This window comes from Orcinus orca, chromosome 10 (assembly GCF_937001465.1).
Source record: "Orcinus orca chromosome 10, mOrcOrc1.1, whole genome shotgun sequence".
Lineage (NCBI taxonomy): Eukaryota > Metazoa > Chordata > Mammalia > Artiodactyla > Delphinidae > Orcinus > Orcinus orca.
The window spans coordinates 3,911,208-3,933,710 of NC_064568.1; the positions used below are offsets into that span (position 1 = coordinate 3,911,208).

The following is a 22,503-nucleotide window of genomic DNA, read 5'->3' on the forward strand; positions in this document are numbered from 1 at the left end:
AGACTGTTTTTCAAAGTTAGCTGCACCATTTTACATTCCCACCATTGTAGTATGATGTTTCCAATTTCTCCACTTCCTTGCAGCACTTGTTGTTATATGTCTTTTTAATTATAACCATCCTGGTGGGTGCAAAATGGTATCTCATTGTGGCTTTGATTTTGCATTTCCCTGACGACTAATATGTTAGGCATCCTTTCATGTGCTTCTTGGTCATTTGTATATATTGTTCGGAGAAATGTCTTTTCAAATCCTTTGCCCATCTTTCAATAGGTTGTCTTTTTATTGTAATTCTGTATACAAGTCCCTTATCAGATACATGATTTGCAAATATATCCTCCTGTTCTGTAGGTGGTCTTTTCACTCTCTTGATAGTATCCTTTGAAGCATAAAAGTTTTAAATTTTGATGAACTCTAATTGATCTATTTTTTTCTTTCCTTGCTTGTGCTTTTGGTGTCATAGGTAAGAAAGTTTTGCCTAGCCCCAAATCACAAAGATTTACTCTCATTTTTTAAAGAGTTTTATAGTATTATCTCTTTTTTTAAAAGATTTTTTTGATGTGGACCATTTTTAAAGTCTTTATTGAATTTGTTACAGTACTGCTTGTTTTATGTTTTTTGGCCACAAGGCATGTGGGATCTTAGCTCCCCGACCAGGGATCGAACCCACCCACCTTGTACTGGAAGGTGAAGTCTTAACAGCTGGACCTCCAGGGAAGTCCCGTATAGTATTAGCTCTTACCTTTAATCTTTGATTTTAAGTTAATTTTTGTGTATGATCTAAAGAAGGAATCCAAATTCATTCTTTTGCATATGGATATTCAAATATCTCAGCACCATTTGTTGAAAAGATTATTCTTCCATTGAATTTTCTTGGCACCCTTGTCAAAAATCAGTTGACCGTAAATGTGAGGGTTTATTTCTATTCCATTAATATAAATGTCTGTCCCTCCATCATTACCACACAGTCTTGATTCTTATAGCCACATAGGAAGTTTTGAAATCAGGAAGTGTGAGTCTTCCAACTTTGTTCTTTTTTTAAGGTTGTTTGGGCTATTGCATCTCCATATGAATTTTAGGGCAGCTTGTCAATTTCTGTAAAAAAGGCAACTTGGGTCTTGATAGGGGTTGATGTGAATCTGTCTTTCAACTCGGGAGTGCTGACCTGTTAACAATATTAAGTTGTGAACATGCGACACTTTCCATTTACTTAGGTCTTCTTTAGTTTCAGTGATGTTTTGTTGTTTTCAGAGTACATGTTCTATGCCTCTTTTGTTAAATTTATTCCTAAGCATTTTGTTCTTTCTCATCTTATTTACTTTTAAAATTATTCTTAGCCTTTTATTTTAAAATAATTCAAGGGACTTCCCTGGCGATCCAGTGATTAAGGTTCTGTGTCTTTCCACTGCAAGGGGCACAGGTCCGATCCCTGGTTGGGGAACTAAGATTCCGCATGCCTTGTGGTATGGCAAAAAATAAAATGAAATGAAAAGTAAAATTTATAGAAAAGTAACAAGATTAGGAGTAGTACACAGAACAACCAAATTCCATTTTTCCATATTCATCTTCTAACGTGAAGTCCAATTTAACAGTTTTTTTCTGTATGGTTAGTACTTTTTGTATACGGTTTAAAAAGTCTTTGCGTGCCCCACAGAAACATATTCAGGGTTCCAAAGTATCCTCCGGTGATTGGCCAGGTCAAATGAAGTCATGTGCCCTGGACAGCTCACGGCTTCTGCCAGGGCGCAGTTATAACGTAGGTGGGTCAAGGTTGATGTTGGTGTACGTTTGGACTCATGGGATTCCAGTGCGTCCACTTGACTTCTGGCAGCACCATCAGTGGTTTGACCACTTGCAAGGAGCAGGACATTCTGGCCACCCACTAACTGTTTAGCCCAGAGAATGGAGATGCCATGTCACCCAGAAAATGCAATGAGTGGTTTGGAGAAGGGGAAAGGAGCCAGAGGACCAGGCCCCTGAATGTGAGGTCCCTGCATCCACTGCAGGCATGTCCAGAGCAGGGTCCTGGGAACCCCGTGAGCTCCCAGGAGACTCGTCTGGGCTCCAGAGGCATAGGCCGTCCTTGCCTCTCTCCCAGGCTGCCCCAGGGTCTCTGAGGTTGGGCAGAGCCCTGGCCAGGATTCTGGAGATCTGGGCTCCAGTCTCCCTCCTTGACCTGAGCAAGTCACTTACCTGTCTGGGCCAGTCATAAGAGGAGGAATTGGCGTGAAGCAGCTGGAAGAGCCAGGGTTCTGGAGTCAGGCTGACGTGGGCTCAAATCTCACCATCTGGTGGCCTTGGGAGAGTTACTTAATCCTTCTGGGCCTAATTCCCTTATTGGTAAAATAGAAATAATAATAATGCAAGCGTTCGGTAACCATCAGCGTTGCTGTTTGTTGAGCACCTGCCCTGGGCTGGGTGCTCAGGGCACAGAGATAAGTACCACTCAGTCTAGGGGAGAAGCAAGGCCCAGAAACGAATCTTCCTAAAACATGACAGAAGGAGGTCTGCACAAACCCTGTGCAGAGGTACGTGTGTCCGCATTTAGCAGAGGGGGAGATTGAGGTCCATGGTGATGGAGTGACTTGCCCCAGGTCACATGGAGGCAACCGTCTAGATAGACAAGGACTCGTCCTCGTTCTCTAGAGCCCTCGAGGGTTGGGACAGGAACTCCACACAGAGCGGGGGAGGCGTGTATGTGAGAGGGTAGACCGAGTCAGGAAGGCCTCCGGTGCCCCAGGGGGTTGGGCTGGACCCTGCAGGCATGGGGTCCAGTCACTTCGTACTCCTTACCGACTCTGGTCCGTGCACTCTCTCCCACAATGGCACCATTGGGTCCTGGCCTCTCCCCTGTTCTGGACGACTGGAACGGCCTTCTCACTGGTCTCCCACTCCAGCCATCTCCAGTTTGTTCTCCCAACAAAGTGAACTTTTAAAGACAGATAACCTGGTCACTTTGCTCCCCTGCTTAGCACCTTCAGTGATTCCCCACCACCCCAGGATGAAACCCAAGTCCCTTAAGCCTGCTGCAGGGCCCTGTGGGGTGGGTCCTGTCTGACCCTCCAGCTTCATCATGCTCCAATCCTGCATGCGGCATGCGTGCACACACCACGGCACGCAAACCACACCCAACTCGGTTCCTCCTCCACCTCAGGGCCTTTGCATGTGCTGTCCCCACACCTGGAACACTCCCCCTCTTGTCTCAGTGTGGGCGTTGCCTCCCTGGTGCTAAGCCGGGTCTCCTTCCCGTGGTCTGCACAGCCCCTGTGTTTTTCCCGTCACAGCAGTTACACCCCTGTGTTGACGTCATCGTTTTGCTCACTGCTTTTCCCCTAGATTGCAAACTCTTTGACGGCAGAACAGCGTCTCTCCTGTTCCCACTGTCCCCTCAGGGCTTGGGGCAGAGCAGGCGCTCAGGATATTTGTTGAGTGATAAGGAGATGAGGACCACGGATCTTCTACCCCTTTCCTCCCTCTGTGGTGGCTGCCAGGCCCCCAGGTGCGGTGATGGCAGAAACCGTTCAGGGAGCAATGGATGGGGCGGCGGGCCCTCACGCTTCCAGCCGATGCGAGTTTGCAGAAAGGATGTCTGTACGGTTCCGATTGTGCTCTAGTTCAAGGAATGAGTCATGCTGTTGGTGGCCGTCCTGCCCATTGGGACTGAGTCAATTGAGTGAGAATTAATTACAGATGAGAAGCCAGCTTGCAAAGCCATTAATATTTAAGCTCCCTGGAGTGTGATGCAAATGCAGCCATCAGCCTTGTCTTTGCTTGTCCTTCGTGTTCCCACTCCCTCTCCCTCTCCACCCCCTTCTGTGTACTGTGGTCTGCGTATCAGGGTGACCCTATTCGGGTCTTGGCTCCCCCGTGACTCATTCTCCTTTTCTGGTAAATAAGGGCGCTGCAGTGCATCCATCAGCAAGTATTATAAAACACCTCTGTGTCGCATGCTTTGCTGGACTTCAGAAGCATGGGAGGAAACCAACAGATGTGGCCCTGCTCTGGAGATGTCATATCTAAAATTGAACCATTGCTGCCGCAGGAATAGCGCTTTATAGTTTAGAAAGCAGTTTCAAACATCAGGATGAGCCTCTCAGGAGCCTCACTTTGTAGATACCTGGTGGTACTGTTATCCCCATTTTCCAGGTGAGGAGACTGAGGCTCAGATAGGCTGACAGCTTGCCCGTGATCGCTTCTGGGGTAGCTGGGCTGGAACCTGGCACTGAGCCGATAAGGGGGTGTGTTAAAGTCCTCTGTCCACCAGCTGCCAGGCAGGAGGGGTTATCAGCCTCATCAAGCACGTTTTCTCTCTTTCTGTGGGATGCCACAGCTGAGAAGACCCTGCAGGGCTGGAGACTGGGTCCTAGTGAACACAGAGATGCCGAAGGGAGGAGTGGGTGGGCCCTCCCATGCCAGGTCAAGGTCAACAGAGAAACCTCCCCTCCAGGTTCAGGATGACCCCAAGTGTCCCAGAGCCAGCTGTGGGCAGAAATAAGAATTCAGTAGCACCACCTGCTGGCTGCCGTCCCCACCTAGCTGCCCTCTCATTGTCATTCATACTTTCTCCATCCTCCTAAACTTGCTTTCAGGAAAGGCTCTGGTAGCTCAGGTACAATGCGATTCGGTTTCTAATTATGGCTCAAGAGTGTGGCCTCCACTTAAGGACACACATTCTCTCCACCCAGTTTCCGACCTGAGTGTTGGGGCTGGCTAGGGCCGGCCTCAGACAGGACCAACTCATCCCCGCTCCTTGGGAGTGCAAGCCAGGGTGGCCGCCCTCCCCGTGTCCCCCCTGCCGTTCCCGGACGCAGGATGGGGTGAGGTGTTGAGGAAGTGGGGACCTTTGCAACCTCCACATCTGCTGCCCTTCCTGGAGCACAGTGGCCTCTTTACAGATGTTCCGGGGCAGCCAGAGAGTCTCCCCGGGTCTCTGCCCCTCCCGTTCTCTGTCTCGCTCTCTCCATCAGCACCCCTCCCTCTGCTCTCTTTGCTCTCTTCGTTCCCTCTCCACCTTTGCCTCCGTCTGCCCCATCCACCTCCCTGCCTCTCAGGCACTTTCCCTTTTCAGATCTCTATGTAAAGAAACTTTTCTAACAGTAAAAACTGTTCAGCAATGGGATTAACTGTCTTGCCCATAATGAGTTCCCCATCAGGGAGGCAGTTGAACGAGGCAGGGTGGTTGTCCTTCCTGAATGTTGACAAGGTGATGTCACCTTCTGGATTTGGGCCGGACCATGGCTGCTGATGCTGAGATTCACCTGATGTGCATTGCTTCAGGATTCAAGGTGGTTTCAGGATAGTCCATGTATTTAAAACCGTAGTGCTGGGCCTCATGTAAGAGCATGTGTATTTGAAGATCAGACGTTTTTTTTTTTTTTGCGGGCCTCTCACTGTTGTGGCCTCTCCCGTTGTGGAGCACAGGCTCCCGACGCGCAGGCTCAGCGGCCATGGCTCACGGGCCCAGCCGCTCCGCGGCATGTGGGATCTTCCTGGACCGGGGCACGAACCCGTGTCCCCTGCATCAGCAGGCGGACTCTCAACCACTGCGCCACCAGGGAAACCCAAGATCAGACATTTTTGTTGTGAGAAAGAAGTCATACATTCTTTATAATCTTAATGTTTATTAAATTTAATTTTTAAAAAATATTTATTTGGTTACACTGCATCTTTGTTGTGGCAGGCAGGCTCCTTAACTGCGGCTCTTGGGCTCCTTAGTTGTGGCTCACCAGCTCCTTAGTTGTAACATGTGACATCCTGAGTTGTGGCTGGCGGGCTTCTTAGTTGCAGCTCACAGCCTCCTTAGTTGCAGCACATGGGCTCCTTAGTTGTGGCATGCAAATTCTTAATTGCGGCATGCATGTGGGATCTAGTTCCCTGACCAGGGATCGAACCCAGGCCCCCTGCATTGGGAACGCAGAGTCTTATCCACTGCGCCATCAGGGAACTCCCTAAATTTACTTTAATTGTTAAAGTATGTAATCATGATACAGAAATTTTAGAAAACAGAGGCAACAAGGGAAAATAATCATTCCTAATTCTATACCCCTGACACTGTAACTGTTTACATTTCATTCCCTTTCAGCTTTTTCCTTTATTCATTTTTTACACAGCTGTGTTAGGGTAGGAAGACAGCTTTGTACCCCTTCCTGATTTCTTAGCACTACGCATGAATGTTTTTACAGTCATCATCTTCACCATTTTTACACCAGGGAGCAGATGCCTATAGTTTCTCTAGACTTTGTTTTGAAAGAACAGCCCATGAACCTCTTCAGAGATGGATAATTGTAAAGCAAGAGCTGTATATTTCTTCAGAGAAGGAATTACCCAACTTCTTACCCATCTTGTAAAAGAAGAGTATGCACCCAAGGTCCCACAAGGAAGGGGAGGAATGAGCATGCTTTAAACCTACTCCATACTGGGAGCTGTGGGGGGCTCTTTGGGCATCAGTTACCTGTGGTCACCAGGTGCATGTTGTCACCCCCATTTCACAGGGTCTGAGACACAGGTGTGAGGTCCCGTGCCATCAGTATGTACCCAGGGCTCCAAAGCCGCGGAGGAGCTGCCTGGGGGACTGTGCTCAGTCCAGTCGACTCATGCATAACAGGCCTCTCGGGGTTTCAGGATTTCCATGGAGCTGTCATGGGGGCCTTGGATGAGATGGACCAAGAGGGCAAGGACACGTTGGCCAGGGAGGAGCTGCGACGTGGCCTGAGTGAGCTCCCACCCATCCGCGACCTTCACCAGGGGATCCTGGAGGAGCTGGAGGAGAGGCTGTCACACTGGTGAGTGGCCCCGGACCCCCGTCCCCACCTCGTTGCCTTGGGGAATGCAGGAGGTGGGGTAAAAATCCCACCATGTGAAATGGTGTCTCCATTTGACTGGTGGGGAAGCTGAGACACGGAGGGGTTAGGTCGTTCACCCAAAGTAAAACAACCGTGGGAGAGTCGACCGGGGATGCAATGCCAACCTTCACCGTCCAACACCGTATGGTCACAAGACTGAGTTCTTGCTGTCCTGTCCGCCCCCTCCTTGGCTGCAGGGAGAGCCAGCAGAAGGTGGCTGATGTCTTCCTGGCCCGGGAGCGGGAGTTTGAGCACCATGCCGCTCACATCCAGCAGTTTGATAGGTACCTGAGTCTGCTGGGTGAGAATTGCCTCCATGCCCCCCGGCTAGCAGCTGCCGTCCGAGAATTTGAGGTGGGTTGTCGGTAGTCCAAGAACCCGCTCTAAGGATGCAGGGGTGGGGGTGGGCATGGAAGGGCTTAATGCAAATCAGTGGGGCTTCTTAGTGGGGCAGACGGGCAGCCCTGGGGGTAGGGTGGAGAGGGTGACCCAGCAGGAGGGGAAACCCAGAACATCCCCTATTGGGCCATTGATGACAACTCCATGAGCACCAGCCATGGGGAGAGTTTTTGTAGCTGTTTCTCTGTCCAGGAGAGAAGCACAAAGCAAGCTGGGGCCCTAAGCCACTGGAGTGCCCAACAAATGACCACCAACTGGGGATCCAGTTACTGGGCAGCAAAATCAGGGACTTTGTTCTACCACTAACATTAGGTGCAAAGCAGGGTCTGGGAGCGATGTATAACTGAGTGTAGCACAGTCTGTGAGCCTGAAAGAATGAACTGTCAGGGTGGGGCGGTGCTAATCTGGGAGGACACCCTGGAGGAGGGGAACCTGATTTTGGAGATGCTCAGCCTGGCAGGAGAAGGCATGGAGGGAACATGTGTGGATGGGCTCATGTGGGATGCCGTAAGCCCGGAGACCTCAGGCAGGGGTCTCTGATGGAGTTTTGTTCTCCTGTCTCTTGGGAGCAGCAGAATCAGCAAGGAGGTGGCCAGAACGTGAAGCACCGGCTGCTGAGGGTGGTTCAGCGCCTGTTCCAGTACCAAGTGCTCCTCACAGGTGGGCCCCACAGGAGGTCAAGGTGTACCGAGCTGGTGTGGGGAGGGGAAGCACCTGCAGAGGGGTGGGGGAGGCCTGGCAAGGTATGCGATGAGACTTCCCCTCCCACTGTAGCAGGAAGGGGTGAGAGGAAGAATGCCGTCACCCCCTGCAGAGGTGCCAGGCCCAGCCACCACCTTCCCTCCGGCTGAGCTTTGGATCCCCTGCTGCCACGTGGAAACTTGCCCGAGTGGCCACCTGCTACGTCTCCCTTAAGCCTCTCCCGTCCTAACACACAGGAACTCATACCTTCCCCTGGGCTGCATTTCCTCCCTGGCTCAGTGGGTCTTATTTCCCTAAAGCTGTCTTATCACCAAAGCCCTCTTGAATCAGCGGATGTTTTCCCCCTTGGACCTGCTGGCCCTCTCTGTGGCTTTGCCGCTGACCACTTCCTGCTTCTCGAAGCCCTTTCCTCCCGGAGCTTCTGTGGTATACTCTCTCCCTGCCTCCCTCTGACCCCTCTGACCGCTCCCTCTCCATCTCTACTGGCCACTCTCCACGGCCCCATAAATGTCAGTGATTCTTGGGGCTCTGCCCCAGGTCCTTGTTTCTTCCTTCTATACAAACTTCCCTCAGGAGTGTCATCCCCTCCCCTACCTCTGCCTGCCAGAAACACTCTTACCTCTGTCCTGAGCAACTGCCTTCTAAATGGACAGAGACCCCTGGCTCAGGAGCTGGTGCTCTGGTGGGGAAGATGGAACTACACACATAGAGACAGGCATGTAACTCCAGGGACCAACCAGGCTGTAAGAAAAGACATTAGGGCCAGGAGATGGAGGATTTTTTCATCTAATTCAACCAGTATTTATTAATCACCTACTGTGTACCAGGCTCTGTGCTAGATGCTGGAAAGGTAGAAGTGAATTAAACGAACTCTGTGACGCTATGGAGCTTATACTCGAACAAACAAATAAGGAAATAAAAGTATAATATGTCCGTGATAAGAGCTTTACAGAAAAATAAAGCAGATTAAGGACATTCAGGGGAACAGGGATGCTGTATTAGATCCATCCCTCAGGGAAGACCTGTCTGAGGAGGTAACATTGAACAGAGATATCAGTGAAGTGAGGACATGAGCGATATGAAGATCTGGAAGAAGAGAGTACCAGGTGGTGGAAATAGTAAGTGCAAAGGTCCTGGGGTCTGAGCAAGCTTGGCACGTTCAAGAAGTAGCAAGAATGCCTACATTGCCCCACTAAACGAGAGGCATGGAGAGGTAGCTGGAGCAAGACCAGCCCGTGTCGAGCCTTACGCGTGTAAATGTGTTAAGGGTCTGACACATTCCCACTCTACCATGTTGGTGGCCACATCTGTCTCCCCCAGCCGACTGTGTGCTTCTTTGGCATAGCACAGTGCCAGCCACACAGCAGGTGCTGAATAGATATTTGTGGAATGAGTGAATGAATGACTAGCGGTGGTGGGCGTGATGCTGGTGGTGATTCTGGGGGCCCGGTTTTGTGCCATTGTGTTCTTGTGATGGGCTAACAGAAGAGAGGGTGGGCACCTCATTCTTCTGGAAGTCTCATTCCGTCTCTGGAGACAGAGGGGCTCCTGTTGTGGACACGAGGGGCTGGCCTCCCCAGGGCAAACTGACTCCTGGCTCTTGTTCTGTCTGCAGACTATTTAAATAACCTTTGCCCGGACTCGGCTGAGTACGATAACACACAGGGTAAGTCCGGTGTGAACCCAGAGGAAGGGGATACATTCCTGTTTTGGTCCCTCTCCCCAACTCTGGACTCTACACCAGATCCCAGGCACACAACACAGCCCCCTCCCCCCAGCTGGGTGTGCAGGGGACATGAGGCCTCCGGGGCTGCCAAGTGACTCCCCTTCACCTCAACCATGGGGACTCCCTGGGATGGGCTGACGTCCAGTCAGAGGAGGAGAAGGAGGTGATCAGAATTCAGTGATAGGAGGTAGTGCCAGGTCTAAAAATCTCACCCAGACTCCCTGTTTCCTCCCAGTTCTGTGTGGCTGTCCCTGCATGCGACCTGCCGGGGCAGTCCCTATTTTAACATATTCTAGTTACAGCCAAGGAAACTGAGGCATGGGGTGGTCACGTGACTGTCAAGGTCACTTAGGTGGTAGTGGCCAAGCTGGGATTGGGCCAGTGACCTGACCCAGCCATGGGAAGAATTGGTGCCACCCATACACAAGGCCCTGCAGGGGTCCTGCGTGGGGAGAGGCGAGGAGGTGGCAGCTAGCCCGGCCCGCCCCAGGAGGCCCAGCCCTCGGCTCTGCTTCTTTCTGTAGGTTCGCTGACCCTCATCTCCAAGGTCACAGACCGCGCCAATGACAGCATGGAGCAAGGGGTAAGTCCAGCCCTGGGCAGCGTCCGTTGGCTGCAGGTTCCAGGAGCCCCTCCACCCTGCACAGGTCTGCCTTGTGATACCCCACTTCTTGGTGTGGGGCGCAGGCAACCATTTATCTCATGGGATCTTGCAACAAGCCATGGGTTCTGGCGCTGACATGTGCTGTGTGACCTCAGGTACTGTGTGTCCCTCTCTGGGTCTCCAGTTCACCATTTATTTGAATAGTGAGGGAGGCTGCAGACTTGCACAGACCTGATAAGTAGTGCCCAGACTGTAGTCTGAGAACATTTGCATTAGCACCTGGAGTGGTCTGTAAACTATAGATTCCTAGGCACGCCTTACGTCTTCCCAGTTGGAACTTCTGGGATAGGGTCCAGAGATAGGCATTTTTAACAAGCACCCCAAATAAATGGCCCACAAAAGTTTGAGAGCCGTTCATCCACGAGAACATGTGAGCTCTAAAGCACGCCTGGTTCTGACAGTGTATAACTCTGCATTCGGGAGGTGATCAGATGCTTACTGCGTTTCTGTCCAGGATGGCCAGTTTTATCCCACCTCCCAACTCTGTTCCAGTGGTTACCACAGTTACTTGTATCCATGTATTTTCTGCTCCTCTAAGCAGTAAATATGCTAGAGCTGTGTGTTAAGAACGATTCTGAGGCCGAGTCCTAGGCCAGTGGGAAAGAGTTCAGTGATCGGTTAGTGATGTCTTCCACAGGCAGAAGTGGGAGTGATGGTGGTGTGTATGCCGAGCTGTTGCTCAGCTTTGCTGTGGCAGGTATGCAGAGCATCCATATAATCAGTCATCAGCAGATAGAAATAGGGGAAAGGGAATAACGTCTCTTGGACCCCTGCTGCATGTCACGTCTTGTATTGGGGTCTGGAGATGCAGAGCTAAGACGTGAATCCCAGCCCTTGAGAAAATCACAGCTTAGTGGAGCAGTAAATACGTGGACATGAAGAACCATGATAAACATCGTGAGGGAGAGAGAGAAAGTGCTACAAGGTTCAGAGAAGGGATTCATCTCTCCAGCAGGGAGATCACTGAGAAGCAATGATACAGGAGGAGCCCACACAGGGAGGAATGTGCGTGTGCCATGAAGGCAGAGGGAGCAAGGGTGGTCCAGGAAGAGGGCCTGGCCTGGGCACAGGCATGGAGATGGGAAAGTGCCAGACATGTCAGAGTTCAGAGGGTCACCCAGCGTGGCTGGAAGATGGGAACAGCATAGGTGCGGTCGGAAAAGAGTCTGAGGGGAGAAGTCAAGGTGGCTGGTGGAGACGTGTGCAAGTGTGGAGGCTGAAGACAGCTGGGTGCAAAATCCAGGGGGTCAGACACGCTGTTGTCATCAGCACCCCCCTCTCCGGTGTCCGTGGGCTCCCTGCTCTTTGGCATTTTGGCATTTTGGCATTTTGTACACACAGTGAGATTTCCCTCACTGTAGCCAAAAAACAGAGGTGCTTTGGAGTCGGCGCCCTGTCGTGACGTAGCAGCAGATGGGCTGGGCTGCCTACACTTCCCTTTAGGAGGGATATGCCTCTGCTTCCAAAAGGGACAATCTAGGTCAGGAAGGGCTGTGTCTTCCCTCCTGTGGTGAGCTCCTGCACATGGCCCCTGCCTGGAGGAGCAACTGGAGTAGCCCACGGCCAAACGCCCTCCTGGCTTTCTCCAAGGGCCAGGCTTGATGCTACGCCAAGATGCAGGCTGGCTGTTGTCTCTCCAGCTGCCTGTGGACACTGCACCAGGCCTGCTCTGGACTAGTGGCCTCCACCTCACGCCTGCTGGGATCGGGCTAGGACTCTGCCTGAGCCATGGACGGGCAGGTCCAGATAACCCAACCCCGACGCAGAGCTCAGTGGCTGTGAGTGTTCCTGAAAGATGGACTGGGGCTCTGCCTCTCCCTCCCCCCTGGTCCCCCTCCAGCTCAGGCCTCATCACCTCCCAGCTCTGCCATTCCATTCTCCATCTGGCAGCCAGAGTGATCCTATTAAAATATGTTTGATGGTGCCAGAACCCCTTTTTGCAAAGTCTTCCATGAATCTAGATGGCCTTCAGTAGAATCTGGAAAGTACTTATTGGTTGTGAGGACCAGCGAAGGCTACTTGGAGGAGGCAGCGTTCGTTTGGGGTTTATGCTCACATCAAACCATTACCACAGTTCCTTACAAAGGTCATAGCTGGAGGTATGGTTTCCAGGAAAAGCCAGATCCCACCACCCCGCCAATCCAAAATGGGACCCACATACCATCCAACACACAGTGTGAAACACCACCATCCCCACCTCTCCCCAGCCCCTGGCTACCACCATTCTGCTTTCTGAATAGAGCTTTTTCGGGAACAGTTTTAAATGTATAGAAAACATTGAGAAGATTATACAGAAAGTTCGCACGCATGCCACAGTTTCCCCTGTTACGAACATCTTATATTAGCGTGGTACATTTGTTACAGTAAAGAGCCAATATTGATGTAGTATTATTAACTAAAGACCATAGTCCATTCAGATTTGCTTTCTCCAGGTTGTCATCCAGGATATCGCATCACTTTTATTTTTATTTTTTTTGTTTGTTTTGGTTTTTTTTTCACACACACACACACACACACACACACACACACACTGTATTTTATTTTACAAGAGATAAATAAACTGACACCAAGCATTGTAAATGGGTGACCACAACAAAAGCAAGCAACAATGATTGCAATTACCGAACATGAAACACACTCACACTATGTCATAATATTGACATTCAGTCCAGTAATCCTCCACTGTAAGAGCTCCTTTACTTTGCAGTGAAAATTGATTTGTATATTTTTTGCCTCTGAGTCCTTGTGGGATTTTTTTTTTATTCAAACAGAAAGTCACAAAAATTATAATCATCCTCATCAGTTCACTCAGTCCCATGTAATTAATTTCTTTTTCATTCTTGATCTTTTGTTAGCACTTTTATGAATTCATCAGTTTTCCATTAGAGTTCTGAAAATGCTTACTCTTCCAGTTCAGCAGTATGGTCAGTTACCAGAAACCTGTACTTGTCAGAGTCTTTTCCATGAATTCCTTGAAGATGAAACCCTTTTATAGGAACATTTTTGCAAAAGCATCAGAGTATACCCAGAACTGTCTGTAAATGACAAAAGACTTAAAAATGACCACGGTTAAAGATTTGATGAAAGTTCGTAATAATGCAATTGACAAGGAAATTTAGTTGTTTCTGAGATATACATTTTAAAGTAATAGCTAGAATTATGACTTAAACATTATACCAGAACATATAAGATTTTTAGATATTTGTCACGTCACTTTTAGATGTCATGTTTCCTTAGGCTCCTTTGACTGTGACAGTTTCTCAGCCTTTCTTTGTTTTTGATAACTTTGACAGTTTTGAAGAATACCAATCAGTTATAGTGTAGGATGCCCTCTGTTGGGATTTGTCTGATGTTTTTCTCATGATTAGACTAGGTTTGTAGTTTAGGCGGAAGATCACAGAAAGTACTATTCTCATCATAGCATATGAAGGGTACATACTGGCAACCTGTTGTATGACTGTTGATGTTGACCGTGATCACCTGGCCAAGGTTGTGTTTGTCGGATTTCTCCATGTAAAGTTCCACCCCCACCTGCCCTGTCCGTACTCTTTGGAGGAAAGTCACTTATGCACAGCCCACATTTAAGGAGTGAGGAATAATGCTCCCTCTCCTTGAGAGCAGAGTATCTACCTAAATTATTTGGAATTCTTCTGCAAGGGAGATTTGTCTCTTCTCTCTCATTTATTAATGTATTCACTAATTCTAAATAAATTATTTATATCAGTAAGAATTCACATATATTTATTTTATGTTTGAGTTCTAATCCCATCTACTTTATTTTATTTCTCAAATTGTTCCATCTTTGGCCATTGAGAACCTGGCCAGTTGGTTCCTGTGCCTCTTTCATATACCCCCACTGATGTGGGTTTGGGTGGGGATTTTTATTTTGTTTATTTATTTTTTGAGCACTTCCTTACTTTCTGGCCCTACAGGATGCTCCAGGTTCATGTTGTATATTTCCTGCCCCAGTCCTAGAATCAGCTATTTCTCCAAGGAGGCTTGGTTCCTTTAATTGGTTAATGGTATTAGAAACCAAGATCTGGGCACCAGGTTTGCTCATTGCTATTGGGGTATCATTTCTTCTAGATTCTCTTAGCTATAGAGCAAAGTAATAACTGTGTATATACCAACCTGTGTATATACTCATATCTATAGCTATTTCTATATATAACCACCTGTATTAAGCTAGATATAAGTTCTTACTGAAGTCTTCAACTCTGATTCTTACCAAATGGATCATTCCAGCCTCTTTCCCTGGCTTATCTGTAAATTTCCACTCCAACAGGGAGAAACCTGGCTCCTGCCATCCAACATCCATTTATTTAATTGATCAGTTTACCTTCCTTCTTGAAAAATATTTTTCCTGGGTATAGAAATATGGGTTGACCAATATTTTCTTTCAGTACTTTAAAGATGCCATGCCACTGTCTTATGGCCTGCCTAGTTTCTGATAAGAAATCTGCTGCAATGTTTATATTTATCCTCTTTATGTAAAGTGTCCCTTTTTCACTAGCTGCCTTCAAGATCTTCCCTTTACATTTGACTTTCAGAAGTTTGACTATGATATCTAAGTATGTGTGTTTTGGAGGGGTGTGGCATTTATCCTGTTGTGATTCTTAAACTTCCTGGACCTGTGGTTTGTTGTTGTTCATTAATTTTGGAAAATTCTCTTGAATGCCCTGTTCTTCCTCCCCACCCCCACACTCTATTTTCTCTTTGTGTTTCAGTTTGGTGAATCTCAACTTACCTATCTCCAAGTTCATTCTTTTTTCCTCAGCTGTGTTCAGTTTGCTGTTAAGCCTGTCAAAGGAATTCTTCATTTCTGATACCACATTTCTTATTTTTCACATTTCCGTCTGTTCATGCATGCTGTCTACCTTTTCCACTAGCTCCTTTAACATATGAATCATAGTCATTCTAATGTCCCTGTCTGATGGCTCCAACATCTGTGTCACCTCACATTCTGGTTTTCTTGAATGCTTTATCTCTTGAAAATGAGTTGGGGTTTGTTCTTGTTTTTTGTGTTTGCCGTAATGTTTAATCAAATACCAGACATTATGTGTAGAAGAACCGTAGAGACTGGGGGAAATAGTGTCTGCCTCCAGAAGTGGACATGCTTCTTTTTTACTCATGCCATTCATGTCGAGGGTGGGAGTTGCATCAATCCAGTCAGTAGTTGAGCTGGGTTTAGGTTTTGTTGTCACCATCCTCGCCTTCAGAGCCCCACAGACTTCACGCTCCTCCAGAAGGGGGCTGCTGTTACCTGATGCTGTGTGTTGGGCCTGAGGTGCTAGAGGGTTTTTCTCATGTTCCTGCTCCATCTTTGGAGATCTCCTTGTTCTTGCCCCTTCCCCTTCTCAGGGGCAGACCACTGTTTCCTGTTACTCCGTGCTAGGCTCATAGGTCACAGCTCTCCTGGACAAGCCTCAGTCTTAAGTAGGGCCTGTGAGCCAGGCTCTCTCAGCATTCCTGCCCCTCCTCTGCATGGTGGCAAAACTCTGCCGTGTGTCTGTGGCGGGTCTTTGACAGGTTTCTGCTTTGTGTTGGTGCACAATCCTGGGCCTGAGAGGTTACCCACCTCTTCTTGGAACAGATATCTTTTGCTTCTGCCCTTTCTCAAGAAGCAGTGGGTGGCTCTTTGCCTGGGCTCTGGGAGTGGGAGGGTTGCCCCACCTCCCCCAGTGACTGAAGGGTTTTGTACCAGAGAGGGGCCTGTGGAAGTGGGCAGGGTTTTATTCCAGCCCCCAGTGGTAGCCTGCTTGCCTTCACCACCAAGAGGGGGTTCTCTCTGGCCCCAGTCTTCCTTATAAGTATCTGGCAGAAACTCCTGGAAAAGAGCTTACAAGTGACTGCAGATGCCCCTTGTGTCTGGGGCTCCCTGTTATTCTGAGCTGTCCCACCAGCCCACACCTGACCTTTAAGAATCTATCAACATTTTAGCTGCTTTCTTCTCACCTTTTTTATGCAGACCACCTCCTCCCCCATGTGTTGCCAAAGGCAGAATAGCTCGTTCCTCTTGTGTTTCCATGGTGGGGCTGTGGTCCGTCTTTGGGACTCAGTTCACCCAGTGGCCTTGGGACCCCACCTCTCCCATAGGCATAAGAAGAGTTATGCTTTTGCAGATGATATGGCTTTTTCTCCCTGTTAGGTTGGGGGCATGGTTTCCTTGCAGCTCCTACATGATAAGCGGAAGTGGAACAACTTATATACATTTCTAATGGGTAGGATTTTATGCCCTAAACTGGGGACAGTGTCAAGGCCTGAAATTCAAGGCAGTTTCTCTACACACAATTTTCACCTTGTTCATTGGCTTTAGAAACAACTCTGCAAAAGGTTAAAGGGCATGTGCCCCATGGGTTAGGTGCTTGTCATTTCTAATTTTACGGGATGGTGTGCATAGGCCTGGGGGCATGTCACCTTAGGTATTGTGGATTCCCAGTGAGGGACCGACAGGGAGCTCCCGGCACACTTGTTTTTCTTGAGGGAGTACAGAGCATTTCCTCCACAGGTGCTACGGTTTTTTGGTTATTCTCTCTCAGGCCCTGCCCGCCCCTCACCCCCCCAAAGGGCGCAAGCCCACAGAGCCAGTCCGGCCTTGGACATCTGTCACCTCTGGGTTATTGAGGTCCGGATGCTCCAGGCGTTACATGGGACACAGGCTAGAGTAGGAGCAGAGGCCGGGAGACAAACAGGTATCGGACGGCACAGCGAGGCCACGTGACCATCTCCATGGCCTGCAGAAAGATGGCAGTGTCAGACCCCAGGCCCAGAGAGACTAGCCTGCTTGTAGGCAGTCCACACAGGTGGCATCCTGCAGACCCAGGCTCAACTCCTGGTCCTGCCACCGACAGGAGGTCAGATTGGAAGCAAGTCCCTTCTGGGCTGCATTTCCTTCTTTGAAGTGGAAACAATGCCACTCCTTACAGAGGAGATGAGGCGTCCTGACCATCTCCCCCTCGCCCTGCTCCCGCCCGCAGGAAAACCTACAGAAGCTGGTCCACATTGAGCACAGCGTTCGGGGCCAAGGGGATCTCCTCCAGCCAGGAAGGGTGAGTGCCACCACCGCTGCCAAGGGCAAGGGCAAGGGCAAGGGGCAGCTGGGCAGGCAGGCGAGGCCTTGATAAGCCCCATTGTTCAGCTGGGCTGGCCCCAGGCAGGCCTGGCTGCAGGTGCCTTTCACCCAGGAGGGTGGGGGGGAGGGCAAGGGCTCTGCTGGGCTCCCCAGGTCCCCCAGCTGCCTCCCCTGAGCTTTTCCGCTTTCAGGGCCTTTAAAGAAACAGTGCCATTTGGGTTCCGTGTCCCTCTGAGAAAAAGAGACACCAGTATTCTTAGTTTAGTCCAGTTGCTGGGAAATCAGGGAAACTATCTCTCAGGAACCCCAACAAAGCATTTTAAAAGTAACATTTTTGGGCATTCCCCTGGTGGCGCAGTGGTTAAGAATCTGCCTGCCAATGCAGGGGACACGGGTTCAAACCCGGGTCTGGGAAGATGTCACGTGCCACGGAGCAACTAAGCCCGTGTGCCACAACTACTGAGCCTGCGCTCTAGAGCCCGCAAGCCACAACTACTGAGCCTGCGTGCTGCAACTACTGAAGCCCGTGCACCTAGAGCCCATGCTCTGCAACAACAAAAGCCACCTCAGTGAGAAGCCCATGCACCACAACAAAGAGCAGCCCCCGCTCGCTGCAACTAGAGAAAGCCTGTGTACAGCAGAGAAGACCCAGTGCAGATAAAAATAAATAAATAAATTTAGAAATAACATTTTTTAAGAGACAAATTTATCCACTTTAAGCTTCCAAATGGAAAACGTAAAACTCAGCTCAAGGGCTTCCCTGGTGGCGCAGTGGTTGAGAGTCCGCCTGCCGATGCAGGGTACGCGGATTCATGCCCCAGTCCGGGAAGATCCCACATGCTGCGGAGTGGCTGGGCCCGTGAGCCATGGCCGCTGAGCCTGTGCGTCCGGAGCCTGTGCTCTGCAACGGGAGAGGCCACAACAGTGAGAGGCCCGCGTACCGCAAAAAAAAAAAAAACTCAGCTCAAGAATAGTCAAAAATATGTTTATTACCTGTTCCAGTCCATGAAGGACAAGGAACAAAGGAATGAGAGATTGTACTTAGGTGTAAAGTCACACCTAATGTTTTGGCCCGAGTCATCAGTTTAGTGAATATTTATTAAACATCTATTTGTATCCTCCAGAATTGAGGGGGCTGTAGCAACTGTTCACAGGTCTTCAGCCGTTTTAGCAAACTTTCAAAGGCTCTGTTCCAATTGGACCCCTTGTGGTAGCGAACCAGCAAGCGAGTCATTGTCTGGACCACTCTGTGGCCAGAACGGTGTCTGGGGTTGGTGTAATTCAAGGTGGATGCTCCTGAAAGGCCAGGTGCCTGTCCGCAGAGCTGCTCTGCCAAACACGGGGCCCGTCTCCTAAGCTGGGAATTCTCCCACGAGTTGCTCTCTGGTACTCTGGGAGGTGCCGTAATTTGTTTCCCACTAAAGGGCCTCCCCCCACCCTTCTCCAGGACATAGGGGGGTGTCAGCCTGACCACGGAGGTCTGCTTCTCTCCCCACAGGAGTTTCTGAAAGAAGGGACACTGATGAAAGTAACAGGGAAAAACAGACGCCCCCGACACCTGTTTCTGGTAAGTACCTGGCCCCCATCCAGGCCCCAGGACTGTCAAGTTCTGTAAAGTGTTCTGGGGCAGTACTCAAGGACAGCTGCAAGCAAAGGGGAGACTAGACCAGAGCCTAATCCTTAGGGTGCGGATCATTCTGAATAGCTGAGCTTTCCAGAAAGCTGAGGGCTTTACAACCCATCCCTAATGTATTACTTGAACGATTTTGAGGGGAATGTTGCCAAAATTTAATTACCCAGGTGCCCATCCTAAAACCAAGAAGTTCTTAAACCGGGAATAGCTGTTCAACTGCCTTATCTAACAAGCGAGAAAACTGAGATCCAGAAAGGAGGGTTGACTTGGCCGGATCTCCTTGCAGGTCGGTGGCAGAGGTCCAGAAGGGAACTAGGGTTCTGACCCGAGCCCAGCCCTTTCTCCACTGTGCACAGGATGGGATATACGTAACATTTTTGATGATTTACCGCCACAGTCTGGAACACCAGGGAGTGTCCAGGCCTGGGGTATGGTAACATCAACCTCAGTGACTACTGAGCTACAAGCAGCTCTTTGCCCCAGTCCTGAGACCCGGCCCATGCCCCCCCGCCCCGCGAGTAGTTTTGCCTTTTAAGTTCTTCTCTCTGCTGGATGTAATTTTTCTCTCTGCTCCTTCGCCGTTAGCTGTCATCTCTTGTTACTGTCAGTTGTGGCTGCCCTAACAGCCTCCTTACACTTTGTTACAATTGTGTGCAGAGTAAAAGGAGAGAGGCTCTGAGTCAGTGTGTAGGAACAGGCCGACAAAGAAAGGGCATTGGAGGAGTGGGAACAGCATGGGCAAACGTAGAGGCGGGAGGAGCGTGGTGTGTCTGGAGGACGGACCTCTGTGAATCTCGTGGAGTCATTGGCTGCAGATGGGGTCTTCCACTCACGAGCTGGGTCTACACCAGGCCTCAGATAGACCCTCTGCCACTTGGGGACTGAATTCCAGAGAGGGCTCATGGTCCTGAGCAGGGGAATCCTGAGCCTGACCGAAGCGACACGTCTGCAGCTGCCCATCAGGGTTTGGGGAGCCTCTGTGGCACGTGTCCCGAGGCCCCAGCCCGACCTCAGTGGGTCACTCCACTCCTCATAGAGCACAAGGGGCGCCGAGCTTAGAGGCTCTTCCTCTGTTCCCTCCTCGCAGCTACCTGTCACCTCCCGTGAGAACCCCTCCCTCTGGCTGACTGGTGCTGCAGTGCAAGGCAGGCAGCGTGGTCCTGGACCACTCATAGAGCCCTGGGTGCTCGTGGCGTTGCCATGGCAACAGGGGCTCCAGGGGCAGCTGCAGGAAGGCTGGAACTGCTGTGGTAGTGACACAGGGTTCCCCAGGGTGGGCGGGGTGTGGCCACCACCAACACACTACCCTGCACACACTTGGAGGCACCCTCATTTACTCATGACCCTGGCTCTGCCGCTGATGAGCTTTGTGATCCTGGGAGGTTGTCTAGCCAGTCTGTGCCTCGGTTTCTCCCTCTGTGAAATGGGGATGATAATAACAGCACCTGCCTGAGGGAATTGCTGGGGGATGAATTGAGATCATTCCGGGGGCTTAGCCCAGCACCTGGCCTGCCCAGGAGTGCATGTGGAATGGCCAGTAGTTCTTGTCAGTGTTAGAAGAACAGAGCCAGAAGGGGCTTTGAAGGTTCCTCTGACCCAGGGGTCGGCCTGCTGCCTGTTTTGTTCAGAAAGCTCTATTGGAACGCAGCCTCATGCATTCTTTTATGATTGTCGGTGGCTGCTTTTAGGCTGTAGCAGCTGAGTTGAGCAGTTGCGACAGAGACCATCTGGCCCACAAAAACTGAAATATTTACTATCTGGCCTTTTACGAAAAAAATTGCCAACCCTGGTCTATTCCAACTCTGTTTAGACAGTGAGGCCCAGAGAGAGGAAGGGTTTGCCTGAGGTCACACAGCAGCTCAGTGCCCAGGCCGGGTCTCCCGCACCACCCTGGCCAGAAGCGCCAGGAGAGCTGGTGGCAGGAAAACTCACCCATTCTGTCCCCTCAGCAGACTCTGTCTGCAGGGAGAGGAGTGTAAATCCTGAGTTCTTGCTCCATTTCAGACCCCGAGATGCCTTGTCCTGTTCTATCCTCAGGACACCCCTAGTCTGCCTTGGCTCCCACGCATAGGGGCTCACTGGGGACCACTCTCAATGTTTGTAGTGATGTGGGGGTAGGGTTGTCCTCTGCTTGGCAGGTGAGGAGGCTGAGGCTCAGAGAGGGCAACGGCTTGTCCAAATTCACAGAGCTGCTGCAGAGCAGGGTCAGGACTGACGGCCCACAGCCCCACCCAGAGCGTGACATCGGCTCTTCAAGCTGTAAACTTTTAGCCAAACAGAAGCACTCTCTCCGGAGGAGAAGTGACTTTCCTTATGTTTCTTCATCTCTGCCCTTCTTTGGGGCAGGAAGCTTCAGTTGTTCATTCAACAAATATTAATTGAGCACCTACTGCATTGCTGGAGGTACAGCAGTGAATAGAACACACCAGCTCCCTGTCTCCAAGGAGCTTCCCCCTTCCCTCCCTTCCTTCCTTCACTTTGCTTGGTAGAGGCTTAATTAATTAATTTTAAATATTTATTTATTTTTATTTTTGGCTGTGTTGAGTCTTAGTTGGGACACGTGGGATCTTTGTCGCGGCATGCGTGATCTTCCATTGCGGCGCGTGGGCTTCTCTCTAGTTGTGCGGGCTTCTCTCTAGTTGAGGCGCGTGGGCTCAGTAGTTGTGGCGCACGGGCTTAGTTGCCCCACGGCATGTGGGATCTTAGTTCCCCGAACAGGAGTTGAACCTGTGTCCCCTGCATTGGAAGGTGGATTCTTTACCACTGGACCACCAGGGAAGTCCCTGAGGCTTAATTTATATAGAGTTAAATGCATCAGTTTTAAGTGTACGTGTTAGTATGTGTTGACAATTGTATATCATCGTGTGACCACCACCTGGGTCAAGGTACAGAACATATCCAGCCCTCAGAAAGTTGCCCTGTGCCCCTTGTCAGGCACCTTCCCCCACCCCCACCCCCGGCAACCACTGGCCTTGTTTCCATCAGTATAGATTAGTTTTGCCTGCTCTGGAGCTTCATGTAAATGTTATGAAGCAGCGTGTACTCCAGAGTCTGGCTTCTTTCCCTGGCATGTGTTGGAGGTTGAACCCTGTCATCAGGCATGTATCTGTCTGCTCTGTGGTTACTGTGTGGCTGTGAGGTGTGGATGAATCACAGTTTCTGTGTCTAGTCACCTGTTGATGGACGTTTGGGTTGTTTGCTTTTGGGGCTGTTATGAATAAGCCTCTAGGAACATTCCCATACCTGACTTTTTTTTTTGTGGTACGCGGTCCTCTCACCTCTGCGGCCTCTCCCGCTGTGGAGCACAGGCTCCGGACGTGCAGGCTCAGTGGCCACAGCCCACGGGCCCAGCCGCTCTGCGGCGTGTGGGATCCTCCTAGACCGGAGCACTTACCCGTGTCCGCTGCATTGGCAGGCGGACCCCCAACCACTGCGCCACCAGGGAAGCCCCCCATACCTGACTTTTTG

The 22,503-nt window shown here is 50.2% G+C and overlaps 1 protein-coding gene across 5 annotated transcripts in view; it reads left to right on the top strand.

Moving 5' to 3' along the window:
* Positions 1-22,503, top strand: part of FGD5 (FYVE, RhoGEF and PH domain containing 5) — a 123,046-nt gene that overhangs the window by 84,205 nt on the left and 16,338 nt on the right. For 4 of the 5 annotated variants that reach the window (XM_049716007.1, XM_004284315.3, XM_033414054.2 and 1 more), the window contains exons 6-12: positions 6,619-6,779; positions 7,037-7,193; positions 7,811-7,898; positions 9,556-9,606; positions 10,191-10,249; positions 17,308-17,379; positions 18,901-18,969. In XM_049716007.1, coding sequence (XP_049571964.1) covers positions 6,619-6,779; positions 7,037-7,193; positions 7,811-7,898; positions 9,556-9,606; positions 10,191-10,249; positions 17,308-17,379; positions 18,901-18,969 — 657 coding nt within the window. The remainder of the gene's footprint in view (positions 1-6,618; positions 6,780-7,036; positions 7,194-7,810; positions 7,899-9,555; positions 9,607-10,190; positions 10,250-17,307; positions 17,380-18,900; positions 18,970-22,503) is intronic. The other variant, XM_049716005.1, reaches the window with a different exon arrangement.